This window comes from Macaca nemestrina, chromosome 5 (assembly GCF_043159975.1).
Source record: "Macaca nemestrina isolate mMacNem1 chromosome 5, mMacNem.hap1, whole genome shotgun sequence".
Classification (NCBI taxonomy): Eukaryota; Metazoa; Chordata; class Mammalia; order Primates; family Cercopithecidae; genus Macaca; species Macaca nemestrina.
This window is the reverse complement of record NC_092129.1, coordinates 110,169,781-110,197,569: the sequence shown is the minus strand read 5'-3', so window position 1 is coordinate 110,197,569 and position 27,789 is coordinate 110,169,781. Positions and strand designations below refer to the sequence as shown.

Below are 27,789 nucleotides of genomic sequence, written 5' to 3'. Positions count from 1 at the left end.
TTTTCAATTTAATATTTTTGGACTATAGTTGACAGGGTAACTGAAACTGTGGATAGAGGGGCCAGGTGGGGACCACTGCAGGTTTCGAGAATAAAAAAGCTGGAATAAAAAACTTTCCTGGAGATCCATTTGTTCTGACATGTTAGGACCCATTGTAATTTTGGTTTTCTTTTAAATGGTTGAACATGAATGACATGAGAAGCTGGAACTATTCGCCATAAGGGTTTATGTCCTATCGGCTCCCACCTCTCAGTCACAGCTTGGGGTGTGGTTGTACCAGCCGGGTCTACTCACCTGAAGTTGGGACTTTCCTGCTAGCTCCTGGTAATATGGTGACTGAGAGTCAGCGAGCTCTGCCTTGAACCTCTGGTTTATCAGAGAGATGCTGAGCTCCACCCTCTGCTCCTCAGACACAGCGAGTTCTGTTTCTCTTTCCTGAGTTAAAAAAAAAAGAAAAAAAAAGAACTGTTAACCTAAACTACAAATAAATGGTTATTTTAGATAATATATGTTGATACTGTCTCAAGAAGTGGATTATGAAGGCTTAAGTGTTTTGCAATCAAAATCCTTTTAACTAGAACTTATAGAAGAGACTAGACTGGTTTAATGAGAATATCTGTGCTTAAATTTCATATTGAAACTAGTTAGAAAGTACTATCAAGCCAAGAGAAAGTTTGAAATTTCTCTCAGAAAGAATGATGTATTTGGGCCACCTTTGGAAGCAGGTGGCTAAGAACGGAGGCACAGTTCTGAGGATCTGGACTCGGCTCCATCACTAACGGCCAAGGGGACATCCTTCTTGCCTGTTGGTCTGGAAACCAGCAGGGGTCTCTCATTGCTCTGAATTCATATGGGTTTCCAGGGCACAGAGCGAGCCCAGAACTCAGTTTCAAACTTGGGTTTGACAGAGTTTTCAACCTTGGATTCCCAGAAGATACTAAGGTCCGTTAGTTTTCTTAAAAAAGTAAAAAATATATCTGCAGAAAGTTGAATATCTCTGGTTACGTACATTGTCTCTTATAGTGAAATCAGAGTTACTGAAGCTGAAAGAAGAGAACGGTCAATGGAAATTGCCCTGAAGGACAGAGCTCAACTGGATAAATGGTAGCAGATGTATTTCCTCCCCATTTCTTGTCACAAACTCCCCTCTGCCATGGGCGTGGACAGTATTGCAGCCTCTTTAGTAGGACACAAGGAGGATGTGGATCCACGTTTAAAAGACTTCTGATGTTTGTTTAAAAGATTTTCATTCATTCAAAAAACACACATTGAGCATCTGTATGGGTGTAGCATGGTGCTAGGATCAATGGGACACTAAAAAGTCTGACATGCAGTATTCTTTAGAAGCTTACCATTTTGTCAGGCAAATTTGAAGTTTCATGGAACATTTAAATGAATGTGAAATGAAATATTCTGGGGATATTTAATCAGAGAGAGCAACTTATATTAGCTTTTGAAGAAGATGGGACATAGGGGTTGTGAGAAAAGAGATGACAGATGAGTCATCTCATCTGTCAGAGTGGTGGCCAGTGCTCCTCTTTGCCTTAGGACACTGGGTTCACTGTGTTCTGTGTTTATTTTTCTCCAGTTTTACACATAGGATTTTGGTCATTTTGATAGCTATTTGACCTATATCATCCTGGACATGACTGAGAACAAAACCTTCGCTCTTACTGTCAACATAGAATTATACCTCAGTGGCGAAAGAGCTTCATGATTGATTGATTCATTCATTCTAACACTTGCTAAGCACCAATACATTTAAGTTTTGTTAGGTGCTGGGGCAAAAAGGCCCCAGCACTCCATAGCTTATAATTAAATTGTTTCTTGTAACTCCTCCTCCTTTCTTCTAGGTCTCAATCTATGTTTCCCCCCTCAGTACCTAAGAAGAAGTCAGAATAAAGAATAGAACAAAGTCACTGACTCTTAACCGAGTGACAACAATACAGCACTAATATTATTGAATGGATGGTTTATCCATTCTCTTTTCCTGTTTTGCTAAAGAACAAAAACAGGCACATGAAGAGCTAGATCGACTCTAGGAACTTCTTACTGTTGTAGGCATCTTGGTGTCGTTGAGTGCATTATCGAGAATTTCATTGAGGAGGGTGTCATCAGGAGTGACAGGGAAAGGCCCAAGTGAGACGCTGGCAACATCTGTGAAAATTTTAAAAATTAAGGACACAAAAATGAGAACAGAGGAGTTTAAATTAGAATGATGTCAAAATTCAATATGCTTTTTTGTCATTCTGAAATTTACAGATGTTAGATGCCTTCTGAAGTCATCTTTTTAAGATCATATAAATACGTTCTTGAAAAAAATATGACTCATACTCTGTTCCAAATTCTTAATTCTTTCTATTAAAGACCTAAGTTTGGTGCTCCCCTGTAGGTGTTATAGTTAAATGCTTTTGCCAGATGAGACCTGATTACTTTTTTCTTTTTGATACTACAAAGGACGCATAGGCAGATGTTTACCTTGAATTTGCTCTTCTGAGAGTTTTCTTAGAATACTACCCAAGTCTTTAAAATGTAGATTGCTTTAGCAATCATTGAGGCATAATATTTTAATCAGAAAATCCAAGAGATGAAAGAACATTAAGATGCTATGAATTTCACTTTTAGAACAGATCACCACAAACCATTTCAAATATGTGGCAAATGTTTTGATATTTTTAAAGATCTTCATAGAGTGCAAGTCTAGGTTCTATTCAAGCAAAGAAAAAAGCATTATTGTAATACAAATGCATTTCTATTTTGTAATAAATCACTATTTAAAAAATGCTCAGATAAAATAGTGTTATTGTTAATTGGTTTATATTTAGCCAGAAACAGCTTTCCATTTCAACCTTAATTAGGCAAAAACATAGAATGCCTTAGTTTATTCTTGTGTTTTAGAAAACAGGATATCCTGAAAAATGATTTGATCTTTCCTCACTCCCTGAAGAGCATGTGGTACCTGGGAATTGGCAGTCACAAGTAGTCACTTGTCACTGTGAGGCTCTGTGAAGTAATTGCACTGGGTGTGAAATTGTGCTTCCTAGTGGGGGCATGAGAGCGGGTATCAGAATCATCTAGGCAAGATAGACTTTTGGCTAATAAAGTACATACCCTGTGGCATATCAGAACCTCAAAGGATGTGGTCCCTGGCATCTTCCCCTTCTGCCCTCATTGAAGAATCCTGCTGTGAGCAATTGGGATGGATGTGTTCTGTGCTCTGGACTTCACCAGACTATTGCCAATGTAAGGCGTCTTCAAACTTTGTAATTTTATGAATAATTGGTTTATGCTACAATTTTTGTTACAATAAGAAAGTGCTTAGCTAGTACCCTAGAAGAACAAATTTTTATTTAGCTATCCTTCCATTTTATTACCTTGAAAATGTAAATTATTCACATAATTACAACCGAAAGCAATTATTAGGTAGCCTGGGTTTACCTTTGAATGCATTCAGCCTCTTTTGGAGGTTTCTCACTCTTCCTTCACACCTAGGCACCTAGTAACATTTCCCAATCAAAATCTAATCTTGACTGTTCTGTGTGTGTACTTCAACCTCAGGTGTCCAGAAGTACTGGGTAAATAATTCTAAAACATTTGTTGCTAGAACTCAAATATATGGTGGTGATATATCACATTATATTATATCAGTTGTCCACTGGTCCCTAAAAATTTTTATTTAAAAAAATGAAAAATAATTTATAAGAAAGAGGTCATTTTAACTTATTGTAACTTATCTTACTAAATCTAATCTTGTTATTACAAAAGTTTCTATCAGCTAAAGTATACTAACTACAAATTTAAAGTAGAAATACAAATTTCAATTCTCTTATTAATTTTGATTGTTTTCCCATTTAAAATGAAGTCAGTACAAAACTTCTTTTTACATGTTTGTATGCTCCTCCTCTAAATAATACCTTTTAGAATAAGACTTGATATTAGGTGTCGCAGGTCAAATCTGAGCTGTTTATAAGTGGGAATTAACCATGCAGTTCTTCTTTTTATTGTTAAAAATGCATTTTACTGCTAACTATTTTATAATTAAAATTCAACTAGGCTTGTCCTATTATTATCTACAAGCCAGTCTAGAAATGATAAATCAGCTGAACTTAGGAGAAAACTGAAATATAGGCACAGCAGCTTACTCTGAATGTCAGTAAAGAAAGAAATGGGAAACTAATATTGTCATTTATTTACAAATATCTATTTTCTCAATTTCTACATTTTAAGTTATCAAAAATTAATTTCTTAAAATCTTATTCATATTACTAAAAATCAAATGAACTGGGGAATACAATGCCCAGAGAATAGTTTTATTGTATATATTTAAAAGTATTCTTAGATTATATGGGAAAGTGGGAAGACTGCAATAGAAATATACATGAAAGAGAAATTTCAAACATCTAATATACACAGGAGAAATTATTTTCCTCTGCCTTTTGGCAAACTCTAGAATAAATAGTAATATTCAATATTGATAGGTGTTGTAATGAGACAGGCTCTTGTCTTTTCTGCCAGTGGGATGTTTAAATTGTAACAGAATTTCTGGAAAACAAATTTGGCAAAATTTATTAAAAGCCTTAAAATCCATAGTGTTTGATTTAGTAACTTATTTTTAGAAATTAGTGATTTGACAGAGATTTATGTTTAAATATCTTAATTAAAACACTATTTGTAATGTCAGTTACAATGATGCAATGGTTAAGTTGATGACATCTCTATGGATGCAATAGAATGTTGCAAGTCATTAAAATGATAATTTTGAAGAAATTTTAGTGGAACTATAAAATATCCTTTACATCGGGTTAAGTGGAAAAAATGACACAAACTCTAAGTAAAAACGGTCTCAGTAACATGTGTATATGATAGAAGAAAGAAGGCAGAAAATAGTAAATGTTCATGATGGTTGCTTCCAAACTGTAAGATATTGAGTGGTTTGGTTTTACCTTTATTCTTTTCTGTATTTTCCGAGTTTTATACAATAAATTTAAATTATTTTACAAGGTTAGAAATATAAGCTAGCTTTGAGAAAATACATTTTAAACATTATCTTCAATTAGAAATTATTTTATAAATAACATGCTATCATGATTTGAATGAAAGTTTAGAAGCAAAGAAATTAGATCTAAGCTTACCTGTTGAAACCACAATGGTTTCACTAGGCTCTCCCAATGTCTTCTCTGTAGATACTTCATCTTTTCTATTAGTGCAACAGAAAAGAAAGAAGAGGTAGTGAAAGAGAACTTGATGACAGTAGAGAATATACATTTAAATTTCTTATACTGAGTAGACCTAAAAGTTATAGGAAAACCATACTTTAAAACTGGATTTACCTGGTTTTAAATTACAGAAGTAATTTTTGAATATATTTTCATTGAGGAAAAATTCAAAAAACTCTCCAAAATGATTATGTTTGGCTCCAGTGTTTTCCACTGGAGTGGTTTTGTGTGGTCCTGGGGTTCTGTGGTAGGCAAAGCTGGTCTTTGGGGCCTAATGTTATAGTTCCATTGCACTTACACTATGTTCTTGACATCAGAGATAATTGATGACATGATCTGTGACTGAAATATTCTTGTTAAAATCTCAGACCCTCAAGCCTGCATATTCAGAGTCATTAAGCTTATCTAATAAAGTAACTCTTGTGGTTAAATAATGGGAAAGAGGTAGATTTCTGGCTAATACAGGTTTACTAAATCTGTATTCTGGGCACAGCCATTGCCTGTAATGGTAACTAGCCAGGAAGGTGGTGGTAGGTTCTCAGTGCCATGGAATGATGGTGTGGAAGAGATTCTAGGAGCAGATCCAAGGTCATGGTGTTAGAGCTATTTGTGTATAATGTTGGCCCATTCTAACAAGCTTTACTTAGAAAGGAGTAGTGGTGAGAGAGCCAGGTGGGACAGGGTCCCCCACAAAACTCCAACCGGCCTGCCCAATGGGATAGAGCCTTGGGAAGTTTGCACAGTTTGCAGCCAGGAGGAGCTGGACCCTCCTCTTCCTGTGTGGAACCTGAGATTCAAGCTGCATGCGGGAAGCACTCTAGCAGGGACTCTGGGCTAGCAAGAGTCCCTGTTTTCCCCCTTTTCTTCCTTTCCACCCAGTAAAACCCTGCTTTACTCACCCTTCAAACCATCTGAGAGCCTAAATTGTCATGGCTGTGGGAGGGACAAGGATCTTGTCTTTAGCTAAACTAAGGATAAGTCCTGCAACATTTTTGGCACCCAACGTGGGCCTCGAGAAGTAGTGAGTGAAATGGGGACTCAAAACCTCTCACTGTTGCTTCTAAGCCTTTTCATCCTCGGATTTCTGAGGGTGGGGGAAACCATGCCTCCATACTCCATCATTCCTGGGCATTTTCATGGCCGTTTCCTTCCTTTCTAGGGGTTGAAAAAGGAGCAGTGAGCAGCATCTCCCCGCTGCTCTCCCCTCCCTGCTGGGGCTGGAACACATGGTCTAAGGGTCCTACACAGCTGGCTGGCTTGTTCCCAGCCATGTGTCACTGCAGCAGCCTTCTGCTTCCCCGGCCAAGGGGTCCACCTCCATCGGACAGTAATTAAACTTCTTCCCTGGTGGAGGAACTCTTGCATAAGAATAAGAGGTTCTTCTTGAGGCATTTTTAAACGTTTTTCTTTTCTTTACTCTTCCCCACCCCTTCTGCAGTTAACCTTTAAAGTTCTTTTCCCCTTTACCAGGCCACACCACCACCCCCAACAACTATCACTGTATTGTCTGCAAAGTTTTGGTTGTGAAATCAAGCCTCCATCGTTATACATCTTGAGGGCGTGGCTTGTAATTCCAGTGGCAAGACTTTGTTTAGTAATCCTGCCTTAGGGGATGAGCCCTTTCTGGTTTGCTATTTGAATGTTTTTCTAAATCAGTCTCTTAAATGACTGGTGTTTCTTCTGCCTGTCTGTGTGTGTACTGTGTGTAATGTCTGTCAAAGAGCTCTAATTAATTTGGCCTAAAGAAAGACAAGCACTTGGATCTATTTTTTTTTAAGGAAAGTTAAAAGCTGTAGTACCTTTCAGTGCATGTGACTTTAATCTTTAAGAAATAAAAACAACCTTAAAGATTATTGGTAAAATGAAGGTATCATTAAAATGTAAATAGGTGAACTAAACTATGCAGGTCAGATGCAAGGTTTGCTAAGTGTTTTGAGGTTATAAACTGCTTTTTGGGTTTTGAGAACTGTCTTGTTGGCTTCACAATAGGTAAGGCCTGGGGACATATGGAACTAATTACACCCTTAACTAAAAAGGCAAACCTCTGCTGCAGTTAGCACACAACTAAAGTAACTTACCAGGTTTTATCTTAAAGTTAAAAATTGTTGGGAGTTAACAATATAACATATACTAACTATATATATATATATACACTAACAATATAACATATACTAACATATACTAACATATACATAACTACTGAAAACAGATTGACATGCAAGGGGTGTAAGAACAGTAAAATGTGTTTTTATAGTAAAAGGTTATAAGAAGGCATGGAAATGTAAACTTTGGCCTAGGGTTAAAGGATTGTATTAAATTAGATGGAAAAAGGCTGAAGGTTCAAAGACGTGCTGGAAGAATTGTGGAAATTACTCTTTCAGAAGAGTTTCTTTGTGTGAACATATTGACTAAATTCAAACAAAAGGTATTATGTGGTTTTTCCTGTAAATTGAGCATTGAGATAAAACCATAACAAAATTTTCTTCAGGCCCTAATCTGCTCTTTGGCAAAATTTGTAAAGAGTTATAAAAGGTTTTTGCTTCTTTAAGATTTCTGAGTCGTCATTTTGGCACAATAAATAATTTATGGCAATCTGGAATTACATTTCATAATATCAAGTGCTTTAAACATATTTAAAAGGCTACCCAAAATCAAACTTCAGTTTCAAAATTGTTCTTCTTGACACCTGGCTTTTTGGATAGTCCGGAGAGCCCCTGGAATGTCCAGAAAAGAGGTAAACAGGATTATTTGACATATTTAGGTACGTGGGATTGTCAAAATGATGTTCAATCTTCTTTAGGTCATATCTGGGTAAATAATGCTGATCTATGTTCCAAAATTCTGTGGGATTTTGAAAATTCTAATGTCTAAAAGTATGCTATCAATCATAATTAAGGTTGTTATGTTAACTTATTGTAAACCACGGAGATAACCAAATTTGTCAATTGTTTCTATCTGTAACTATGCTGGACATTTTGCTATTCACAGACAGTTGCTGTCTTGTTTTTATCCTTTTCAAAAGATGTTTCATAATAAGCTGTAGGACTTTAACAGGTGCTCTCAAATACAGACTTCTGATAACTTTGGAGATTGTAACATTGAAATAAGGGAAAATGTACAGGACTCATGAGGAGCTGAAATGCTTAAGAATATTGTTGGAACCGAACTGTCGATTCCTTCCTGGGCAGGGGTCGCCGCGAAGGATCACCGACACGAGATTCACAGCAGAGAGTTATTTATTACTAGCGCGCTAGGGTCCCAAGCTCTAAGTTGGCCCTGGGACCCTGACTGCTTGTTACAGGCTGTTTATATAGGCAAACACAAGTTCAAACACAGCTTAGGGCTCGAAATTCAAACAAAGCTTTAGGCGCGTGGTAATTGGGTCTGTCTATGGCCTGAGCAAGGTGTCTTGTTCTAATTGGTTAGAGCAGGACCTTATGAGGTTTTTTTCCTGGAGTTGTTGATTCCGGGAACTTCGAGGCAGGGTGGGACCCCCGGAATTGGCAGGGTGGGACCCCATGAGGTTGTTTCCCGGAATTGGCAGGGTGGGACCCTATCAGGGTGGGACCCTATTGAGGCAGGGTGGGACCCTATCCAGAGCCACCTGGTGTTAATTTTTTTAAGTTCTTTTTTTATGAGGCCTAGTTTCTAAGTTTTATGCGGCCTAGTTTCAATATCAAGCCAAACCAGAGTTAATAAATGGACTGAACTCAGAAAGCTGAAGCAACCTTTTGACTTTTTCTTGGAATATTGCTGGTCCTTGTTTTATTTTTCAGAGTCAAGGAAACTTATTTTGAACTATTTATAGCCTTTAAAAATTAAGTAATGTATACTCCTGGGATAAAAATTTGGAGCATGTTTGTTTCTCTCTGCCTGGTTCCTTTAGAATTTGGAAACTATCTGTGAGTATTCTTAACTTATGGCAATATAGTTGTTTGCATCAGTGCAATAAGAATCCATTTTTCTTTTGCAACAAGACACAATTGGAAAAATTGGGTATTTTATCAAGGCTTTGACTGAAAGTGTATGCCTCCCTTTAAGGAGTCCATCTTCACTTACCGAACCAATAAAAGCCTCCCAGTGGGGAAACTGGCCTCATACCCTTGTCTATGCAGTCCCTGTAGAGGGTCCTTGACCTATGGTCAGTAAAGAATGTCACTTTCTAACAGGTCCAGGACCTCCAAGTTTATCTTAGGACCTTAAGAGGAGGGATCACCCAACTCACAAGCATTTGAGGATACAACCATAGCTGGGATCAGCATTTAAAGGTCTCACCTGAGATTCCTTGTGGAACAGACGTCCACCAAAACCAATCCAAAAGGCTTATGTAGAAATAATTATTATTGCTGCACTTTATGTAAATAATTAGGCCAAGTATAAAACCAAAGTCTATTTGCAAACAACTCAGTCCTATTATGATTTTGTTTTTAACAAAAATGAGGACTGGAGAGAGGGAAATTATGTTTCAAAACTTACACATTTGTAATTAAATTCTAAACTCATTAGTTGTTTTTAAGTTTTTGCCTATATTTTAGACTAACCCTGCTTCTTCTGTGAACCAACCAGCAATCTCTGGCTGCAACTCAGAAAGAACAAGAGGGATGGGTAATGTAGAAATCTGGATCAATTTCTAGTTCTGAGCAATTATCCTGCAAATCCTGCCAGGTGATGGAATAAATAGGGAATAAATAGGGTGCCCATCACATGGAGGTTTCCTTTTTGGGGAAGTAGGACCAAGGGAAGTAACCAAAGCCAAGCACCATGCACCCAAATTCTAGCAAGCATAACTATAGCTACTAGTTATCTTGGTGTGTCACAAGACATCCTTTTCTCTCCCATGTTGGAGGACTCAATTCCACAGTTTCACCTTAGCATTCAGCTTATGATAACGAGTCCATGGAATCCCCTGAGACATATTTTTGTCCCAAACTCAATTCCAAGCTTCAGGCAAAAGCCCTAGGAAGGAAAACTGGATCTGAGGGATCCAGAGGCAAATGACAACAGAGGTTAAAAGGCACAGCACAGGTGAACATGGCTGATTCCTGCTGATTTAGCCAACCCCAAGCCTCCTGTTTTGTGGATAAGGGCCACGTTAATATCTGTGGTATAAATGAGGTCTAGGGAATTCCAAGGCTACTGACGGTAGCAGGGATAGAGACATAGATGAGAGCAGATCATTTCCATTCTCTAAGGCCCTCCCTGCTTGATGGGTGCAAGCTGTTTTGGCATTCATGGTGGGAACTGACAAGGTCACTGGGATTTGGGGATGCAAGGATGGAAGAGGGAAAGAGGACACTCTTCATTCTCTCCCTCATGTACCCTGGGCATATGTTAGGAAGAGAAGGAAACCAGAGATGCCTGCTCCCCTCTTTCTAGATGTGTAGCCATTCATCTTCAGTCTGCATCCCTTTCAAATGCATCCCGAACTCCTGGGACTCCTTTAAAAAATGCCTTATTTTTCCTTTCTCCTCCTCTGTTCCCTCTTCACTGATACATAATTGTGTCTTCATACTACGCTCCCCTCAGATGCATCCTCTAGACTGGAAAGAGTTAATTTCCCAAACCTTAAACTGGTTGTTTTAGGATTGGGCTCAGGGGAAAGGAAGCCAGAAGCCCAACATGCTGGCAAAAAGGGCCATCAGACTCTGACAGTCATGCAACCAGAGCCTCAGACAATGACCCCTTCTGCTGGGAATCCTTAAATAGGCCTCTGAGTGAGCTCTGACTGCTGTTTCCCCAAAACAACAGCCCCTGTCAGCAGGAAGCGGTTTTGTCTTTGTCTTTATTCTTAATCCAATGGTTAGACGTACTTCTTTAGAGTGGGGAATGAGAGAGCCAAGTGGGGAGGGGGTCCCCGGAAAAATTCCAACCAGCCTGCCCCCTGGGGTAGAGCCTCTGGAAGTTCATGCCATTTACAGCAAGGAGGAGCCTGGCCCCTCCTCTTTCTGTGTGGAACCTGGGATTCAAGCTGTGGGTGGGAAGCAGTCTAGCTAGGCCAGTGTCCATTTCCCCCTTTTCTTCCTTTCCACCCAATAAAACCCTGCCTTACTCAGCCTTCAAACCATCCATCCACAAGCCTAAATTTTCATGGCTGTGGGATAGACAAGGACCCCATTTTTAGCTGAACTAGGGAAAAGTCCTGTAACAATGGTAGTAATATTTTCTGAAACTCACTGAAAGGTTTGTTACTATAAGCTATTAGGTCCAAAGCGTTGTGTCTGCATTAGTATAATATAGCAGCATTTGACCGATATATTTGATCTAATTTTCTGTGGCTCATGATGATGGGAAGGCCAAGGGGAATGGCTAGGTGTTCTGGTGTTTTACAGTACAGTTATCTAGAATTAGTCATAGCCAATAGTATCACCTACATATTTCTGCCACACACGATTCTGCCATATTGTTAATGTGTAATATACAAAATTAACAGATGTTTATCTGTTACATCAGAACAGATGTTAACTGTAAACATCGATGACTACAGTTGTGCACACAGGCCAGATAAAAATTTAGCCTCTATAGTGGAATTTGAAATCAGCTATTCTTGTTATTTTCTTCTGGTATTATACTACGTACTTAATAAATGGTTTTTATGAAGACCATATTTAACAACTCTCATTATATCAAACATTATAGCACTCATAGCCTAGACAATTTGTTTTTACTTTAGAGATCTTTGTTTATAGTAAGATCTCCTTCCTCTTAATATCACTCTCATCTCCTTCTGTGTCTTGCCGTAAAAAAAAAAAAGATAACCAAAATAATAGCTAGTAAAATGCTGGCTATCGCATTAGTTACAAGTCAACAGTCCATTTTGTGCAGGACGCTGTGATGATGTTTTCTTGCCCTTTACTAAAAGATGTGATTCTGCCATTAAACTGGCAATCTACACCATCACCAGGGATCTGTAATTTGGGAAGCTGAGCTACTCAGTTCTTCCACTGGATTTATTTCAAAGTCATTTGAAATTGGCCGACTTACGGGTTAGTCAGGTGAGAACATTTTGTTTTGTCTTCTTAGAAAGGATTATAAGAAAAGATAATTTCTTTCCTTTTCTTTCTTTCTTTCTTTGTTGAAAACAACTTGGTAACCATAGCTAATGTAAAATGTTTGTTTCATGTTCCTTTCTTTCTCTCCGGCAATGCTGGCAGGTACAGGAATAGATGAAATGCTTCTATTTCCTTTTCTTTCTGGCTTGGGTAATTGTTCCTTATAGTTTTTAATGGTTCTCTGTCGAGATTTGGTACATTCTGTTGATTTTTTTTTTTTCTTATGGATGCACCCTGAGTTGCCTTCTTTTTCTTTTTTAAAAGTGGAAGCATCAGTAAAGTATTATCCTATATTTAAATGAGAAGAATCAATATGTCTGTGTTTTGTGAACAAAGGTAATACTGTAGTATTAAGATTTTCCTTAGTCACATTATTTCTCCTGGCAACCTCTTTTTAAAATCTGTAAAAGAGTGGCTTGATAGACATAATTGATTAACAAAATATATGAGGATTTTGCTCAGTTTTGTACAGTAGGTGGGAAAGTATGAAACAGTTCCTGCCCTTGAGCAGTTTATACTCCTACAGGAAAACTGGAGAAAGCAAGGGAGTGTTCAATAAAAATATAAGTGCCAAAAAGAGTACAAAGTTCAAAGCAGGAAGAGATTGCTGTAAACTCAAATAGTCCGTTAAGACATCCTGGTGAGGCGGGATTCCACCTGGAGCCTGAACGAGAGTAGAATTTTGATAGATGGAGTGGAAAAGGCAGATTCTTCCAAGCAAGAGGGAAAGGTTAGGGTCAGAATCCGAATGAATAGGGTGTGGTCGATATGCAGTGAGGAAGAGGCATGGTGGCAGCTGTGGAATCATGGATAATAATAATGGGAGGCCAAGTTGGAAAGGTTAGGAGGTGAAAGGTCTGGATTAGTTAGTTCGGCTTCTGCCTCAGTGAAGGTTCTAGCAAGAAACAGATGACTCACTCATAGTGGGGTAACTTGTGCAAAGTTCAATAAAGGGATTATTTATGAAGTTGTGTGAAGAGTATAAGAGCAACCACAAGGGAGAGCACAGTACCCCACGGGTTCAGTAACAGTGCGGTGCTAAAACTATCCTTGGGGCCAGAAGGGATGAGAGGAGACCAGGAGCCAGCCACAGAGAAGGCCTTCTGGAAAGAACGGCCTGGCAGGAACTGAGCTGAAGCTGACAAAGGCCAATAGGCCTTAAAGACTCTGCAGGTGTGTGTGTACATTTTCTGCCAGCATTCTCTTCTCTCTCTGATTTCTTCCTCCTCACTGGCTGGCCGTAACCAGAAGCCAGAGGCAAGGGATGCCAGTGATGCAGTTCTTACCACTCAGTCTCCTGCACACGGAGGTGGGTTGGAGAAGGTCGGGGGTGGACATTCAGAACGGCAAGAGGAAGATGTAGGAATCTTTTGAAAGCCATTGAACAGGGCTCGATGTAATAAAAGGAATATTTCAGACTTATGAATCTAGTAGCAATTATGCAAGTTAAGGAGAAGAAGAGGTTAGAGGCAAGGAAATCTGTCAGGGAGATCAGATTAGACATTTTTCACAGAGTATATTAATAAGGTCCTAGACTAGGTTAGTGGCAAAGGGAATAGAAACAAAAGGGATAAATATGAAAGGCACTGTAAAGTACTGTCAGTAATTCGTATGGCCAAATTTGTGTCTCTCTTTGTAGTATTATCTTCAGATTTAGACTTCTAAATGCCATAAGATGTATGTAATTTGTGAGTTTATAGTTTGACAAAAACGTCTCTCTTCTTTAATCATTTAATCTAATGTAGTTTTCCTTTTCTCTTTATTTTGTTTTTTGATTTTCTTATTTGATATTCAGTTCTTGTTGAGGATATAACTTAGAGCGTTAGTAATTTAGTTTGAGAGATATTAACACTTTACAGAATACCAAGTGAGAGTTCAAAATTCAAGTTGTTCTTTGATTGTATTAAATATTTTCTTGATGTAACTAATAGTTTACCATAAATTCTAAAAATCAAACTATTTTAATTTCTCTATTTCTTATAAGTGAAGGTGCGCATTAGATACATATCACATAGTGATTAATTCATTTTGTCTGCAAACAATGCAAACATCTATCTAAATCTATAAGGTCTATTTATTTTTGTCTTATGTACTGATTTATCTTCAGTACATTATATGCAGGAATTGTCTGTCAGAATAATCTACGCAGATCTTAGTGGCTGACATAAAATCCTACAGGTAGAATAGCTTAGTTTCACTCCGTTGTACTATCTTTTTAAAGTCAAGAGCACACACACACTCTATATTGGGTACTTGCCTCTCAGGGAAACTTCTCTGTTTTATTCTCTGCAAAAAGATAAAGATAAAAAGTAATTTTACCAGGAGATAATGCCAACTGAAGAGCTAAAGTCTATTTTCATTCCCTTCTCCCTTAAACTACACTTCAACCTGACTGTACCATATTATTTTGCAAGAATAAAATTTCTATTGGCCTAATCAGATACCTCCAAGCACTTCTTCAACTAACTATTATGCTGTGGAAACCAATTCAAAAGGCCTAGGGGCTGGAGCCTGGGAACTATTGGTGCAGTGTTCCAAATAACCGTGTGGTGTTTGGGCTCACCTGCTGGAGAAGATCCAGGTGCTCCTGGGAATTGCTGAAGTTTTGTCCGATGTCAAAGAGGCAGAAGGTCTCCTGCTGGCAGAAGCTGACCCAGTCCTGATATTCCCCTGTGTCAGGGATGCGATCCAGAAAGATCCGATATGCTTCCCATACTGCTTCCTGACACACTGTAATACAGAGTCATTAGGGGTGGAAAATGGCCATGCCCTAAGAGACTCCCCATACCCAATCCCAAGCAAAGTCTAATAACATGGAAAATTATTTCATGGCTTATGTTGACACACAAATTTACAGTCTCTAAAAGTTAATTCATTTAACAAATATTTATTGAGGACTTACTATATGCTATGGAGAAAAAGGAAAGCAAGAAAATAGGGAATATTGTGTGCGTGTGTACGTGTGTGCATGCGTGCGCACGGGTGTGTGTGTGTAAAACTGCAGTTTAAAATAGAGTGGTTGAGGAAGACCTCACTATAAAGGTGACTTTTGAGCCATTTGGGAAAAGTAAAGTCTCCCAGTTTATGGAGTGCTAGGGGCATTGAAGGAGCAGCGAGGATGTCGCTGTGGCCAGAGCAAGGTTGAGAGTAACAGAGGATGAAGATAGAAAGATGTGGCGAGGGCCAGGTGTGGTGGCTCATGCCTGTAATCCCAGCACTTTGGGAGGCTGAGGCGAGCAGACCACCTGAGGTCAAGAGTTCGAGACCAGCCTCAACATGGAGAAAGCCCATCTCTACTAAAAATACAAAATTAGCCAGGCATGTTGGTGCATGCCTGTAATCCTAGCTACTCAGGAGGCTGAGGCAGGAGAATTGCTTGAACCTGGGAGGCGGAGGTTGCGGTGAGCCGAGATCACGCCATTGCACTCCAGCCTGGGCAACAAGAATGAAATTCCGTCTCAAAAAAAAGAAAGATGTGACGAGGTGAACACAGATTGTGTAGGGTTTCGCAGACCAGCAGTCTTCAAACTGAAGTACAGGGCCCCTGGCTGTCCTTGAACACTTTCCAAGTGATGAGCAGGCACACACATTTAAAGAGAATCAATTTCCGGGTCTCCATTTTCCTGTACAAGCTTTCCCAAAATTGGTCCCCCTAAAGACACACCTCTTCATTAGCACTTCCTTTTTGGTCACAATCCTTTCCCCATTCATCCATCCCTACTCTTATTGTGGCACAGTGCCTCTAGGTTACCACACCAAGGAACAATTTGCAATAACAGTACTGAGTTTGAGAAAGGGAGTGAACTGAGTTGAGGGATAACACACATTTTGGCAATCTAGGTGATTTATGATTCTTTGCTTTCAACAAATTAGAAGGAGTCCTAATAGGTTGACAGCTGATTGATAGATCATTAAAAATAATGATGACAGATCATGATGTGATTATTGGCATATAATGAAAAAGGAATTTAAAGAACAAGAACAGTGCTGTAACAAAACTCCATCTGTTCCCATCTACTTATTTATCTAAAAAAGTTTTCTCAACACCTAACTGAAACTAAGTAAGATAATAGGGATAAAATTGATGTTAAATTTAGTCTCATTTTATCAATGCACAATATAAATAATGACAAATTGTATATGAACAATTAGAGGAGCAAAACCAAAGCAATCACTTTGATCCAGAGGCAGAAGCTAAGGAAGCGTAAGCTACAGATCCTTTTTTAACATTGATTTCTTCCAAAGCCCTGTTTAGAATTTTGCATTTGTGATTTTGTATTTACAAACATTAACAACCACAAAACTTGAATCTCACTCTATATCCATCAACAAAAACTAAAACTATATGTGTTTAGTTTTAATTGATTATATATTAAAAATGATAAATGCAACTGAATCCAGAAGAAATTTATTTTTACACATAAATCTTATAGTCACAAGAAATAAAAAATGTGATTTCAAGTTATGTTCATATTTTTGTTACTAAAAAGTATTTTAGAGCAATCAATAACAGATTTTTCAAGCATAAACATAAATTACATTAAAATGGGACTCTGAGAAGTGGAATGGAAAAGTAAGTGTATGGAGAAAAAGAAACCATGTGACATTTCCTACTGTTAAGAAGAATTTTCTCACCTATCTGTTAAAAGAATTTGATGGTAAATATTGAGTGGCTGTGGTAGATTCTGCTGGATACATAAGAAAGATCCAATTCTAGTTTTATTTTAAATATCAATATTTACAACTCACCAAAAATTACAACCTATTTATTAAACTTGCCAAAAAACTTTAGATGTCAATGGAAAAGCATGCGAGGGGATTATATAGCTTAAAAGTTGTTTTAGGGGCTTAAGTGAGCAAAAAATGTTGGAAGCCTCCCTATAAGCATTTGTAATATGTTGATTTTTACCTCTAGAGCAATGGAAACAATTGGAGCCTTTAGGGCAGAGGCTGACACCATCTGACTTACTAAAGAAACACTTAAAGAAACGTTGCTGTGCTGAGAAAAAGGACTGTGGGGAGGAATAGGGTGAGAGGAGACCAATCTGGAGACTCTTATGCCTGTATGTTATTCCCTCCTCCCCACTTATTCCACGTCTGGATTTCTCTTAGACTCCTTTTTGATCAATAGCAGCTCAGGTCATTTACCAGCAGCAACCTGACCAGAACCTTCAAGGTAATTGTTCTTTTAATGAGTAACCCACAAAGACAGGAGAGGGTGCAGTCCTGACCGCCTCAAATGTGCCATCTGGTTTCTCACGCTGGGGGAAATAACAGGGATCAACATGTGGGAAGCAATGGAGTACCTCACCCTGCAGAATTCATTTTTGTGAACTGTCTAATAACAGGCAAGGATCAAGAAGATTTAATGCCTTGTCTGATACAAACCAGCAAGCTGTCTCTGATCCTTCATCTCTGGTCAATAGTCTACATAATATGCAAGAAGGAAACGGCACTTAGATGTTTTCAGATTTGTCCAGATCCTAACAGTTGTATGTCCAGTCTAAGCAAACCAGCCGCCTTTGCTAGCCTTCTTTCCCACATACTCCATACTCTCTCTCTGGGGATGTTGTCTTGTGGCTACTTCAGTTCAAAACCTATATAAGTGCCAGAGATACAACAATACATAAAATAAACTAGCACTGTCTTTGGTGACTTTCATGGATAATATCTAAGTATTGGTGAGTTTCATGGACATTATCTGTGTGTGAAACATGGGGGAAGATATTATGTGATAATCTCTTCTGGTTACAAGTTAGGCACAACCTTTGAGTGTGTGGCTTTTGGTCTCAGATTAAGACTTGTTTTTATTTCATTCCAATTTAAGTCTTGAACTAATTGTGTTCTTCGTTGAGCCTAGCTGCTCCCAGTTGAGCCCAAACTCAGACTGGCAGGCATCATAACTCATGTAGACAGATGTATACAGAAGTTCATTTTCCTGGGTGCTATGTAGCCTGAGGATGCATTACCAGTTATGCAGAGATTTCTGCAGGCAGTTCCTGTCATATGGTTGGGGAGACTGAGGTTGAGCAGTCAAGTAGGAGGTGCTATTTTTGTTGCTTGCATCTTCTTCCTAGTTCTGCTCCTTTCCCTGCTGTCCTTTCTCCTACCACAGGACACAGAACTACTCAAAACCTTCCATAAGGGCCCTGAAAGAATCTTCTTCCTAGAGCACAGTGTCTGAAGTTGCTTGAAGAATTATCTCCCTGTGACACTGTAGTTTATAGGAATCATAATGTTAAGGAGGAAATCTCAGACTCTTTCTGAGGGGCAGGCTTTCTTTTTCTGTGGCTCCTCTGATGTCAGTTTTCTCTTGGACGCTTCTCACAAGCCAGGAGGCATAGAATCTTTCCATGATTGGCAGCACAAGCCCACAACCCACCAGGATAGTCCCCCATCCTTACTGGGGAAGTATCAAAAAAACCCTTGAAAGTTGAGACATCAAAGGACCTCAGGGCTGGGAGGGATCTGAAAACTTCTCAAAATTGGAGTTTTCTAAACCTTTGATTTACCTGTTCTGTACTCTCCTCCTTTGAACCTACTGGGAGGGACTGCCACAGTGATTCTAAAGAAATCCAGCACCTTCGCCTCCCCCCGACCCCAGTCTTCCCACAGTTGCCAGCCGATGCCTGAAATCTGATCACAGAACGTCAGCTTCTCCGCTGAAGGTCATATCCTAAGTCATTTGATGGTGTAGGAAGAACCCCAGGGAGCACATACCCTGGAGGCCAGACACGGCAGTCTGTAATTGGAAGTCCTGGCCTGCAGACAGTTATTCGCAATTAGTATTGTTAGACCAATAGTATGTGAAAATGCTCAGTACAGAGTTGCGCACACATTAGGGGGAGAAATAACACACTGAAATGGGAGTCAGGACACTTAGTTCTACGCCTGTTCTGCTGCCAGCTGTGCCCCTGAACATGAAACTTTACTTCATCAGATCTCAGTTTTCTTATCTGTACAAAGGGAGTGTTGGCTAGATGTTCTCTAGATTAGTGCTTCTAGAACTTTAAAGTACAAATGGATTTTACCTGTGGAACTTGTTAAAATGCAGATTCTGACAGTAGGTCTCAGGTGGGATCTGTGATTCTGTATTTCTAACAAGTTTCCAGGTGGTGGTGATGCTGTTGATCTGTAGACAACAGGGAGTAGCAAGAACTAGGACCCTATCCATCTTTAACCTTCTCTAAGGCACACATAAATGTGAAAGAAAGATCTAGTTTTGTTTTTTTGTTTTTTTTTTGCCGGGGGGATGGAGTCTCACTCTGTTGCCTAGGCTGGAGTAGAGTGATGTGATCTTGGCTCACTTCAACCTCCACCTCCTGGATTCAAGCGATTTTCCTGCCTCAGCCTCCTGAGTTGCTGGGATTACAGGCCTGTGCCACCAGCTAATTTTTGTGTTTTTAGTAGAGACAGTGTTTCACCATATTGGCCAGGCTGGTCTTGAACTCCCGACCTCAAGCGATCTGCCTACCTCGGTCTCCCAAAGTGCTGGGATTACAAGAGTGAGCCACCACGCCTGGCCAAGACCTAGTTTTTGGTGTTGGGTAGGGGAGACAGAGAGGGAGGGAAATAGAGGGAGAGACACAGGTGAGGGTGAGGGGAGTCTGAAGGGAGGCATCCGTATAGCAGGAAGTTTGGCTGGAGCACAGAGTTCAGCCTGTAGTTAGCAGAAACACACTTGCCTCTTTTGCATTTGTGCTTTGAGATAAGCACATTTATGATTCTACCACAAAGCTCAGAACATTTCACTGCGTTGCTTTTAAGCCCTGGAAAATGAAATAATTCAATGTTCCATTTGATTTGGGAATATGGATGCTTTCTCTCCTAAGTTTGAAAGATGTCAACAGATAATTTTGTAAAAGTAGCAACAAGAACAGTAAGTGGTTCTCTCTGTCAGAGGAACACCATTTTGTAGCTGGGTCTTATTTCTTGTTTCTTTGTGAACCAATTTGTTCAACTTAAGAAACCCATGCTGATGAATAGTAAAATTTCATATTACCTAGGGGCAGCCATAAAGATAATGGACTGTCATTGCTGTGGGGAGAAAAACAATGGTTTGTTTCATCCAGGGAAACAAGAATGAAAGAGGCAACCTAATCAAGAATAAAGAGCTGAGAATAAAAATTCAGAGCTAAAAATTTTGTTGCAGCAATAAATAGTCTATTCTAAATACCTGCAGTGAATCCTATCTGTGAATGTTGTAAAGAATTAGAAGTTATGTGAAAACAGGAGTAGTTGCATTCATATTCAGTGTGATGCAAACACTATATGTACGTCCATCCCTGAGCAAACGATATGGAATTTACCAGGGTCATTATCTGATCAATGTGTAGGCACACTTGAAACTAGTAATTTAGGCATGTCAGTGTCTTTTCTCTATTTTCCCAATGGGCTCTTTGTGTTCTGTGTACACCAACAAGCATTGGCTAGTACCTGCTCTGTGGAGATGCTCTTCTATGACCTCAGAATAGTAATATAGTGCCCTTGATTTTCTATAGTGGGAGTCTTCTTTCAGACTATGATCCAGTACTTTTCACTTTTCTGTGGGTGTGGCTTCTTTCAGAAAGTGAATATCTTTTTACTTCCACAGAAAATGAGACACATGAGGAACAATAGACTTGATATTTTTGAGACTGTTAGTTAATTATGCTTCCAAAACCCAATAAGAACTCTTCAGATTAATTTAACCCCGACACATCTAACAGAAATAGACATCCAAGAAGTTTTCTGGATGTTAGCATTATGAAATGGGTACTCAGTTGTCAAAGTGTACAACACATCACAGGCTGGAATTGAACCAGCTTGCTCTAGTAGATGGGCTTTAAATAAAGCAGGGTGGCTCTGCTTTTTGGAATGGAAGCAAACATCTAGTGTGATCAAGGTAGAAATCAGTAAAACTCAACTTTCGCATGTAAGACAATTGAATTTAGGACTCAGAGAGACAAGATATTCTGCATTGTTTGGAGCCACCTGGGGAATTTTAATAGTAGCTACCAAAGATTTGTTTTTTTCTTTTAAAAAAGAAGCCATGAGAGTTTTGTCATCCATAGTTAGTTGGTGAAAAGGATAGTCACTGATGGCTGCGCTGTGATTAATGGTTTCTGGGAATGCCATCAGAATCTTCTTAAGCAGTCTTGGGGTAAAAAGTGGACTGTAACTCTGCTAGAAACCACTGTAATTGTGTTGTAAATTCTGCTAACACTCCCGCATTATATCTCGGTAACCACTCTTAATTTGTTTCTCCTCTGCACTTCAACTGCCTCTAGGTTTCCAAACTTTAAAGTTTCTGCTGGATCATCAATACACTAACTTATAAGAGGATCTGGATTGTAATGTTGCTTTTGAAAAATAAAATCTTAAGTCATAAATCAATTTGCTTAGATCCCTGACATTGCAATCATCCTGTGCTTCTTACTCATATGAACAACATTAAAATGCAATATTGAGCATTGGCAAAAATAAAAAAATAAAGGGGTAAAATCTGGATGCCAAGGTTTTCTGGTGATTTATAAATGCCCTTTTGGTTCTATGCTGCACAAGATATTACTTTAAACCATAAGAGCTGATATCTACCATAGTTTTGAATGTTTATTATTCATTACTATCAGATTACCACTAGGTTGATTTTTATAATTCTTGTGGCTAAATGACAGACCTGGAAGTTTTAGGCTAAAGACAACCTATGGATGAATGAAAGGGAAGGGATGGAAATAACACAAGGCTAAACAGGTTTCACCTCTTTCCTTACCTCTCAATCTATAATAAGCTTGAAGACTGGCTAAAATCTGTTTCATGGATTCCTGTGGACAGACTTTAACCCCCGTTGGGAAAAATGCGGATCTTTTTGTTCGATGCTTTGCCAAATCGAATATTCGTCTCATAGTTGACATTTTGTACATTTTTTCAGTACTTTCAGTTGTTTCATTTCTTGGGGGATTGTCTATGTCTTTAGTTTCAGAATGGTATATGTTAATGGAGATATCTGTAAAAGAAAGATTGATATCCTGGTGAATATATACATTTATGTGATATATGTGACATATATGGATAAATGACTGAAATAAACTGAAAATTACAATCCTCTAGTTTATGAAATTTCTACCTTGGTGCAACTGCTAAACGTAATATTCCAAATGACAAGGCATTTTCAGAAATAAGGGAATAGTATAATGAGCTGATCAAGCGTATTTTTAAAGAGCCAATGTCTCAAATCATCTTGCCTTTAGGAACTGCCAAATATTGAAACCATTTCCCACACATCTTTCTAAAAATCACTCCCCACTTAGCACTCAAGCCTCTCAGGAGATGTCTCTTATGATAGATAATATAATTCAAGCAGGGAATGATATAGCATTGCGGTGCCCAGAGGTGTACTGTTGATGAGGAAGTGGAGTGCTTCTAAAAACCTAGGGGAAAAAGGCAGCAAAATAACCTTCCTGCCTATGAGTGGCAGCCCTAGGAATTCTGTATGGGCAGGGCTCAGAGCATGGCAATTTGGCTGAAAGTGGGTTGGAGCAAGGACGTATCTTAGAGTTGTATTTACAGTGCAAGCTTTGCCGTTTCATGAAGTATGGTGAGAGGAAGGATGAAGGGGGAGGATGCCAAGGGGCAGGCTGGCAGAGAATGTAACTCTCTTCTAAGCCATTTCATCCTGCTGGCATGGCTGGTATCTATTAGGGTTAGGTCTAGACTGCATTTTTAACTTTCTGGACCTCTCATAATAATAACTTAGATTCATCAAACACTTTTTAATTTTGAATTTTTATATGTATTATCTCATAGCCTCACAGAAGCTTTACTACATAGGTGAAACAGATATCATTTTTCTCAGTTCATCAGCGTTTAGGGTACTGAGGCTCAGAGTGGCAGTGTGTGTTAACAGTGTAGTGAGATCTAAGTTACACATAAATGTGAAAGACAGACCTAGGTTTTGATGTTGGGTTTGGGAGAAAAAGAGAGAGAGGGGAAGAGAGGGTGGCAGAGAATGTTAACAGTGTAGTCAGATCTCAATTATTCCTCCTCTACTCCATCTCTTTCCTTTTATCCATTCTACCTTTAAAAAAAATTATTGATGAAAAATTGGGACCTCTTACTATGGCCTCTTGAGACTCCAAACATGTGGTTTATAGAGACTTATAATCCCATTTTACTAGGGAAGGCTCTCAAACCCATATCTCGTGAAATGTGATAAAAGGGGAATCCAAGCAGGATAGCTGAAGAGCAATTCGAATCTTTTTGCAAAGCATGAAAGTCCCTCAGTATTGTAGAGGGTGGAGAAAGTCCATCTGGGAACACATATTCCTGTCACTTTGAGAAGTCTCAGAGTGCCCTGTGTTAGCCTTGGGCAGAGGTACATTCTTAGGAAAGAATCTCCAGGAAGGGAGGAAATTTACAGCTTAATTGGCTTACCCAGCGACACACTAGACCCATAAATCATAATCTCTGAGTAGAATATGGGCATCAGCAATTTTTGAAGATCCTTGGGTAATTTCAATAGGCAGGTTTGGGAATCACTGTTCTATAGATCTACTAAGATGCTTCCACATGAAGAATCAAGAGGGGTGCCTCTCAAACTGGCTTACACGGTAAGAAAGTTATCACCTCCAAAAGACAGCCAGAGGCAGGGAATGCCTGGTGGAAATGGAGGTCTGGCTCTGACTTGTCTGCTTCTGTCCCTTCATGTGGTGATATCATCCATGGGCAGGCTTCCATCAAATTCCCCTGATGATGGCCAGCAGCACTGGATCACCACCTTGACTCTCATTCGTGTTGAAAAATAGCCTTTCCCTTAGGTCTGGCTGACTTAGACCATGTTCCTGGAGCAAGACCAGTTGCAAGGGATATGCCAGTGCTGTCAGCTTGATCTGAATAATTACAGAGCAGGAAACTGGGATTACTTGAAGTGGCTCATTCTAACCACAGAGTTGGAACCAGTTTTTCCTGAGTCAAAATGACTGCATGGCGAAGTGAAAGGTGCCCATTCAATCTAGGGGCAAAGTGCAAAAGAGGGATGGGAGCCGAGCACACAGCTGTTAGTACCCATTACAGTTAGTAAAATGTGATTTTTTGTTTAGGAATGTTAATTTTAATAATCCTTTCAAGCAGTTTATAGATTGCAATAAACTTGTCATAGTAAAAAGTAAGTTTTTGCTATATTTGAATTGCCATTTAGAATGGAAGACAAAGCTGCCTCATTGGGTACTTCTAAGTCTAGGCAGTGTAACACAGACCATATTTAGGGAGGCTGTGCCCCTATGTGCTTGCCCTTCTCCATTCTTCTCACTGTGCCTGCCTGTAATGTGTGGGGTCTTGCTATCGGGCTGGTCCTGTTCTGTACCTCGTCATCACCACAGTCTTTGGTCCTTTGGGGCTGGTCCTGTTCTGTACCTCGTCATCACCACAGTCCTTGGTCCTTTGGGGCTGGTCCTATTCTTACTATCTAATGCTATGCTCTGTAGAACTCTCTGAGTAACTTGGCTTGGGAAGAGTATCTACTCCACCCTTGCTCTGGGAACAGTGTTACTGTCCTGGAATTTTTTCCAGGTGGATCCTTTTGGATCCTAACACTTTGCTCATATCCAGGCTCGCTGACAGAGATCCTATTTGATATGAATCTTTAGGTTTCATCCTATCAGGGTAGGTAACTTTGACTTGGGAAGAGTGTCTACTCTACCCTGGCTCTGGGAACAATGTTGCTGTCCTGGAATTTTTCCCAGGTGGATCCCTGTGGATCCTAACACTTTGTTTATATCCAGGTTCACTGACAGAGATCCTATTTGATATGGGTCTTTAGGTTTCATCCTATCAGGGTAGGTACAGAAGCGGGGGTGAGAGGGTCACAGAGTTGCCCTGTTTCTCAGGACTTCCAAGAGCTCCCACCTTTCCCTTTCCCCTAGTAGGGTCAGTATTTCCCCGTTCTCCACACGTCAGCAAGTCCACACAGCTAGGGGTCTACAAGGGCAAATTAGGGTAATATGAATCCATTTGCCTGGGATACCCCAGTTTGTAGCTGTTATCCTTTCATTCTCAAATGTGTCCCTGTTTGGGAAATAAATTATAAGGTCACCCGGTTTTAAATATCTCCTGCTGGAGGAGACCCGAGACAAATACTTTACAAATGGTTGTTTCTTTCCTCTAGGAAGTACCATGTTTCACTTTTGAATATCTCCCCTTAACAAATTCCTTCCTTTGGGTTGAAAATTACTTTCTGATAACTTTCACATATCAGTCCCATTTCTGTCCTCTGGTGCAGCAAACCCCAAGATACAACTACTTCCATAAACACTTCCTCATCTTTTTCCTATTTTAGGTTCTCTTGGCTGAACAAACAACCTCCATTTTTTTTTTTTGGTATCACACAAATATTAGATACCTTGACTACTCTGTTTCTGTGACACAAAACCAACCACAGAGAACCCCCTTTGATGATGCTATAGCTCGGGCTGGGATTAGAATCTTTTGTTTATGCCTCTGCCCCATCCTCACTAGAGACGAGGTGAGAGATCAGAAACTTAGGGTCACCTGAATCCAAGGATGTTTGTAGGACAGGCCACAGTGACAAGGTCTGTTTGTTATGGATTTCAATGAAATAAAAAGAGCTGATAGTTGTTGGAGCTAACGAAAGCACTTTTGAGTAAGGCAATTAGACCAGATCAGATGCTGTTCTCCAGTGCTGCATAAATTGTAATGTTGATACTGAACTGAACTTTTAAAGATTCTTTGCGTCACTTTTGCGAGTTTGATATTTTTGGTGTATGTAAGTACTTGAAAAGAGGAGGTGAAAATTTAATGAGAATGAATTGATAGTTGGAAGACTTGCTACACAATAGAGTATATTTAATAAAAGACTGGAAACGTTTTTGAGGCAGGAAATCTCTAAGATGGTGACAAAATGAGTGTAACCTACATGATGATGAATTGGCTGCCATCAACAACTGTTTCTGAATGAAATTAGAGTTACAAAGAGAAGGGCAAAGTGATTTCAGAAAAAAAAACACCTTCACTTTGAGTTGAAAATTACTTTCTGATAACTTCCATATATCAGTCCTATTTCTGCCCTCTGGTATAGCAAACACCACGCTACAGCTACTTCCGTAAACACTTCCTCATATTTTCCCTACTTTAGGTAGTTCTAAAAAGAGTATTGGAGTAAAATAATATTAGAACAGTTTAATTAAATAAATTATGAATTAAGAAAAAAATACAATTGTACTATTTTAAATTATAGATTAAACACTAGGAAAATGACCTTTAAGCCAATGGTTTCGGAAATAGTAATATCATTGAATAAAGAAAAGACAGAAATGGAAAGTAATACATTTGAATATTCAGAACTTCTAAATATAGATGAGGAACAGCTGTAATATGCATGGTGTTTACTTTCTGAATTTAGCTTAAATATGTTCATTACTTATGAAAGAAAAAGGTAGTAGCAACACAAATTATATAATGTCACTCAACTATTCAAAATGTTTTCATAGAACCAATGGTATACAGGGCCTGGAGCTGTCACTTACTAGTTGTATAATGTGGGTGTACTTGACATCCAAGTACATCCTGAGTTTCCTCATCTATAAAATGGGGAATAATAATACCTCCCTTACAGGGTTTCTGTGATATTAAATGAGTTATAACATGGGCAGCATCTAAAACAGTGTAAGACACAGTGTAAGTGCTCAATAAAAACTCCTTTATCAGACAATCGAGGCATTCCACTTGTTGGTACCACTCTTCCTTTCTTTACTCTCTCTCTCTCTCTTTTTTTTTTAGTAAGATCTCTAAAGCTTTATTCAAAATGTTCATTAGTCAGTAGAATAACATTTTATAAATCAGTGAAAACCTGTACCTACGAAAATTATGAAATAAAATACCAGCAAGAGCATGAAATCACACAGTGTAAAATTAGACATATTTAGAACTGGTTTGTGGGAAAAATGCAGCTCACAAGTTTTCTTAATATGTCATGGATTAAATACAGTATTTTCGTTACCAGCATAGCTTGGTTCTTATTCCCACTCTGCCCCTACCACTCTTCCGTTTAAACACACCCTTCACTGTGCGAATCCTCAGCCCTCAGACAGGACTATGTCTATGCCCTGAAGTCTTCCTGCTTCCACACTGCAGTGCTCATCTCGTGTTTGTCTTTCATATGGGAGGCGCTTTGTTGTTTTCCTACTTTTCCTTTAAGAGCTAGTGAAATGTTACATTCTCCACTATGCTTTCTCAGATCCCACATTCAGGATTCTTTCATTGCTCCCTCCTGTTCCTCCAGGGTGGTTCACATCTCTATGGCATTCACTGATGCACCTGTATTCATTAAGTGACTACTGTTTCAGGTCCACTATGGCACATAGCTGTAAATGAGGTAAACAAAAGCTATGAAACTTGTGTTGTAGTGCTTCCTTTATCCTGTCTTGAATACTAATTTGTTGTAAATATGAGTTTCTCCCTTTAGACTGCAAATACCTTTGGGATCTGTATTGTAGTCTTGCCCTCCCCTCTCCAATTCACCTTGGCGCTTG

General features: G+C 39.1%; 1 protein-coding gene across 2 annotated transcripts in view; it reads right to left on the bottom strand.

Annotated features, from left to right (window-relative positions):
• LOC105479430 (interphotoreceptor matrix proteoglycan 1) overlaps positions 1-27,789 on the bottom strand; it is a 144,844-nt gene that overhangs the window by 90,814 nt on the left and 26,241 nt on the right. Inside the window, exons 2-7 of one of the 2 annotated variants that reach the window (XM_011737379.2) lie at positions 22,017-22,250; positions 14,829-14,995; positions 14,523-14,551; positions 5,133-5,197; positions 2,054-2,157; positions 295-435 (exon numbers count right to left, since the gene is read on the bottom strand). In XM_011737379.2, the coding sequence (XP_011735681.1) occupies positions 295-435; positions 2,054-2,157; positions 5,133-5,197; positions 14,523-14,551; positions 14,829-14,995; positions 22,017-22,250 (740 nt within the window). The remainder of the gene's footprint in view (positions 1-294; positions 436-2,053; positions 2,158-5,132; positions 5,198-14,522; positions 14,552-14,828; positions 14,996-22,016; positions 22,251-27,789) is intronic. The other variant, XM_071096827.1, reaches the window with a different exon arrangement.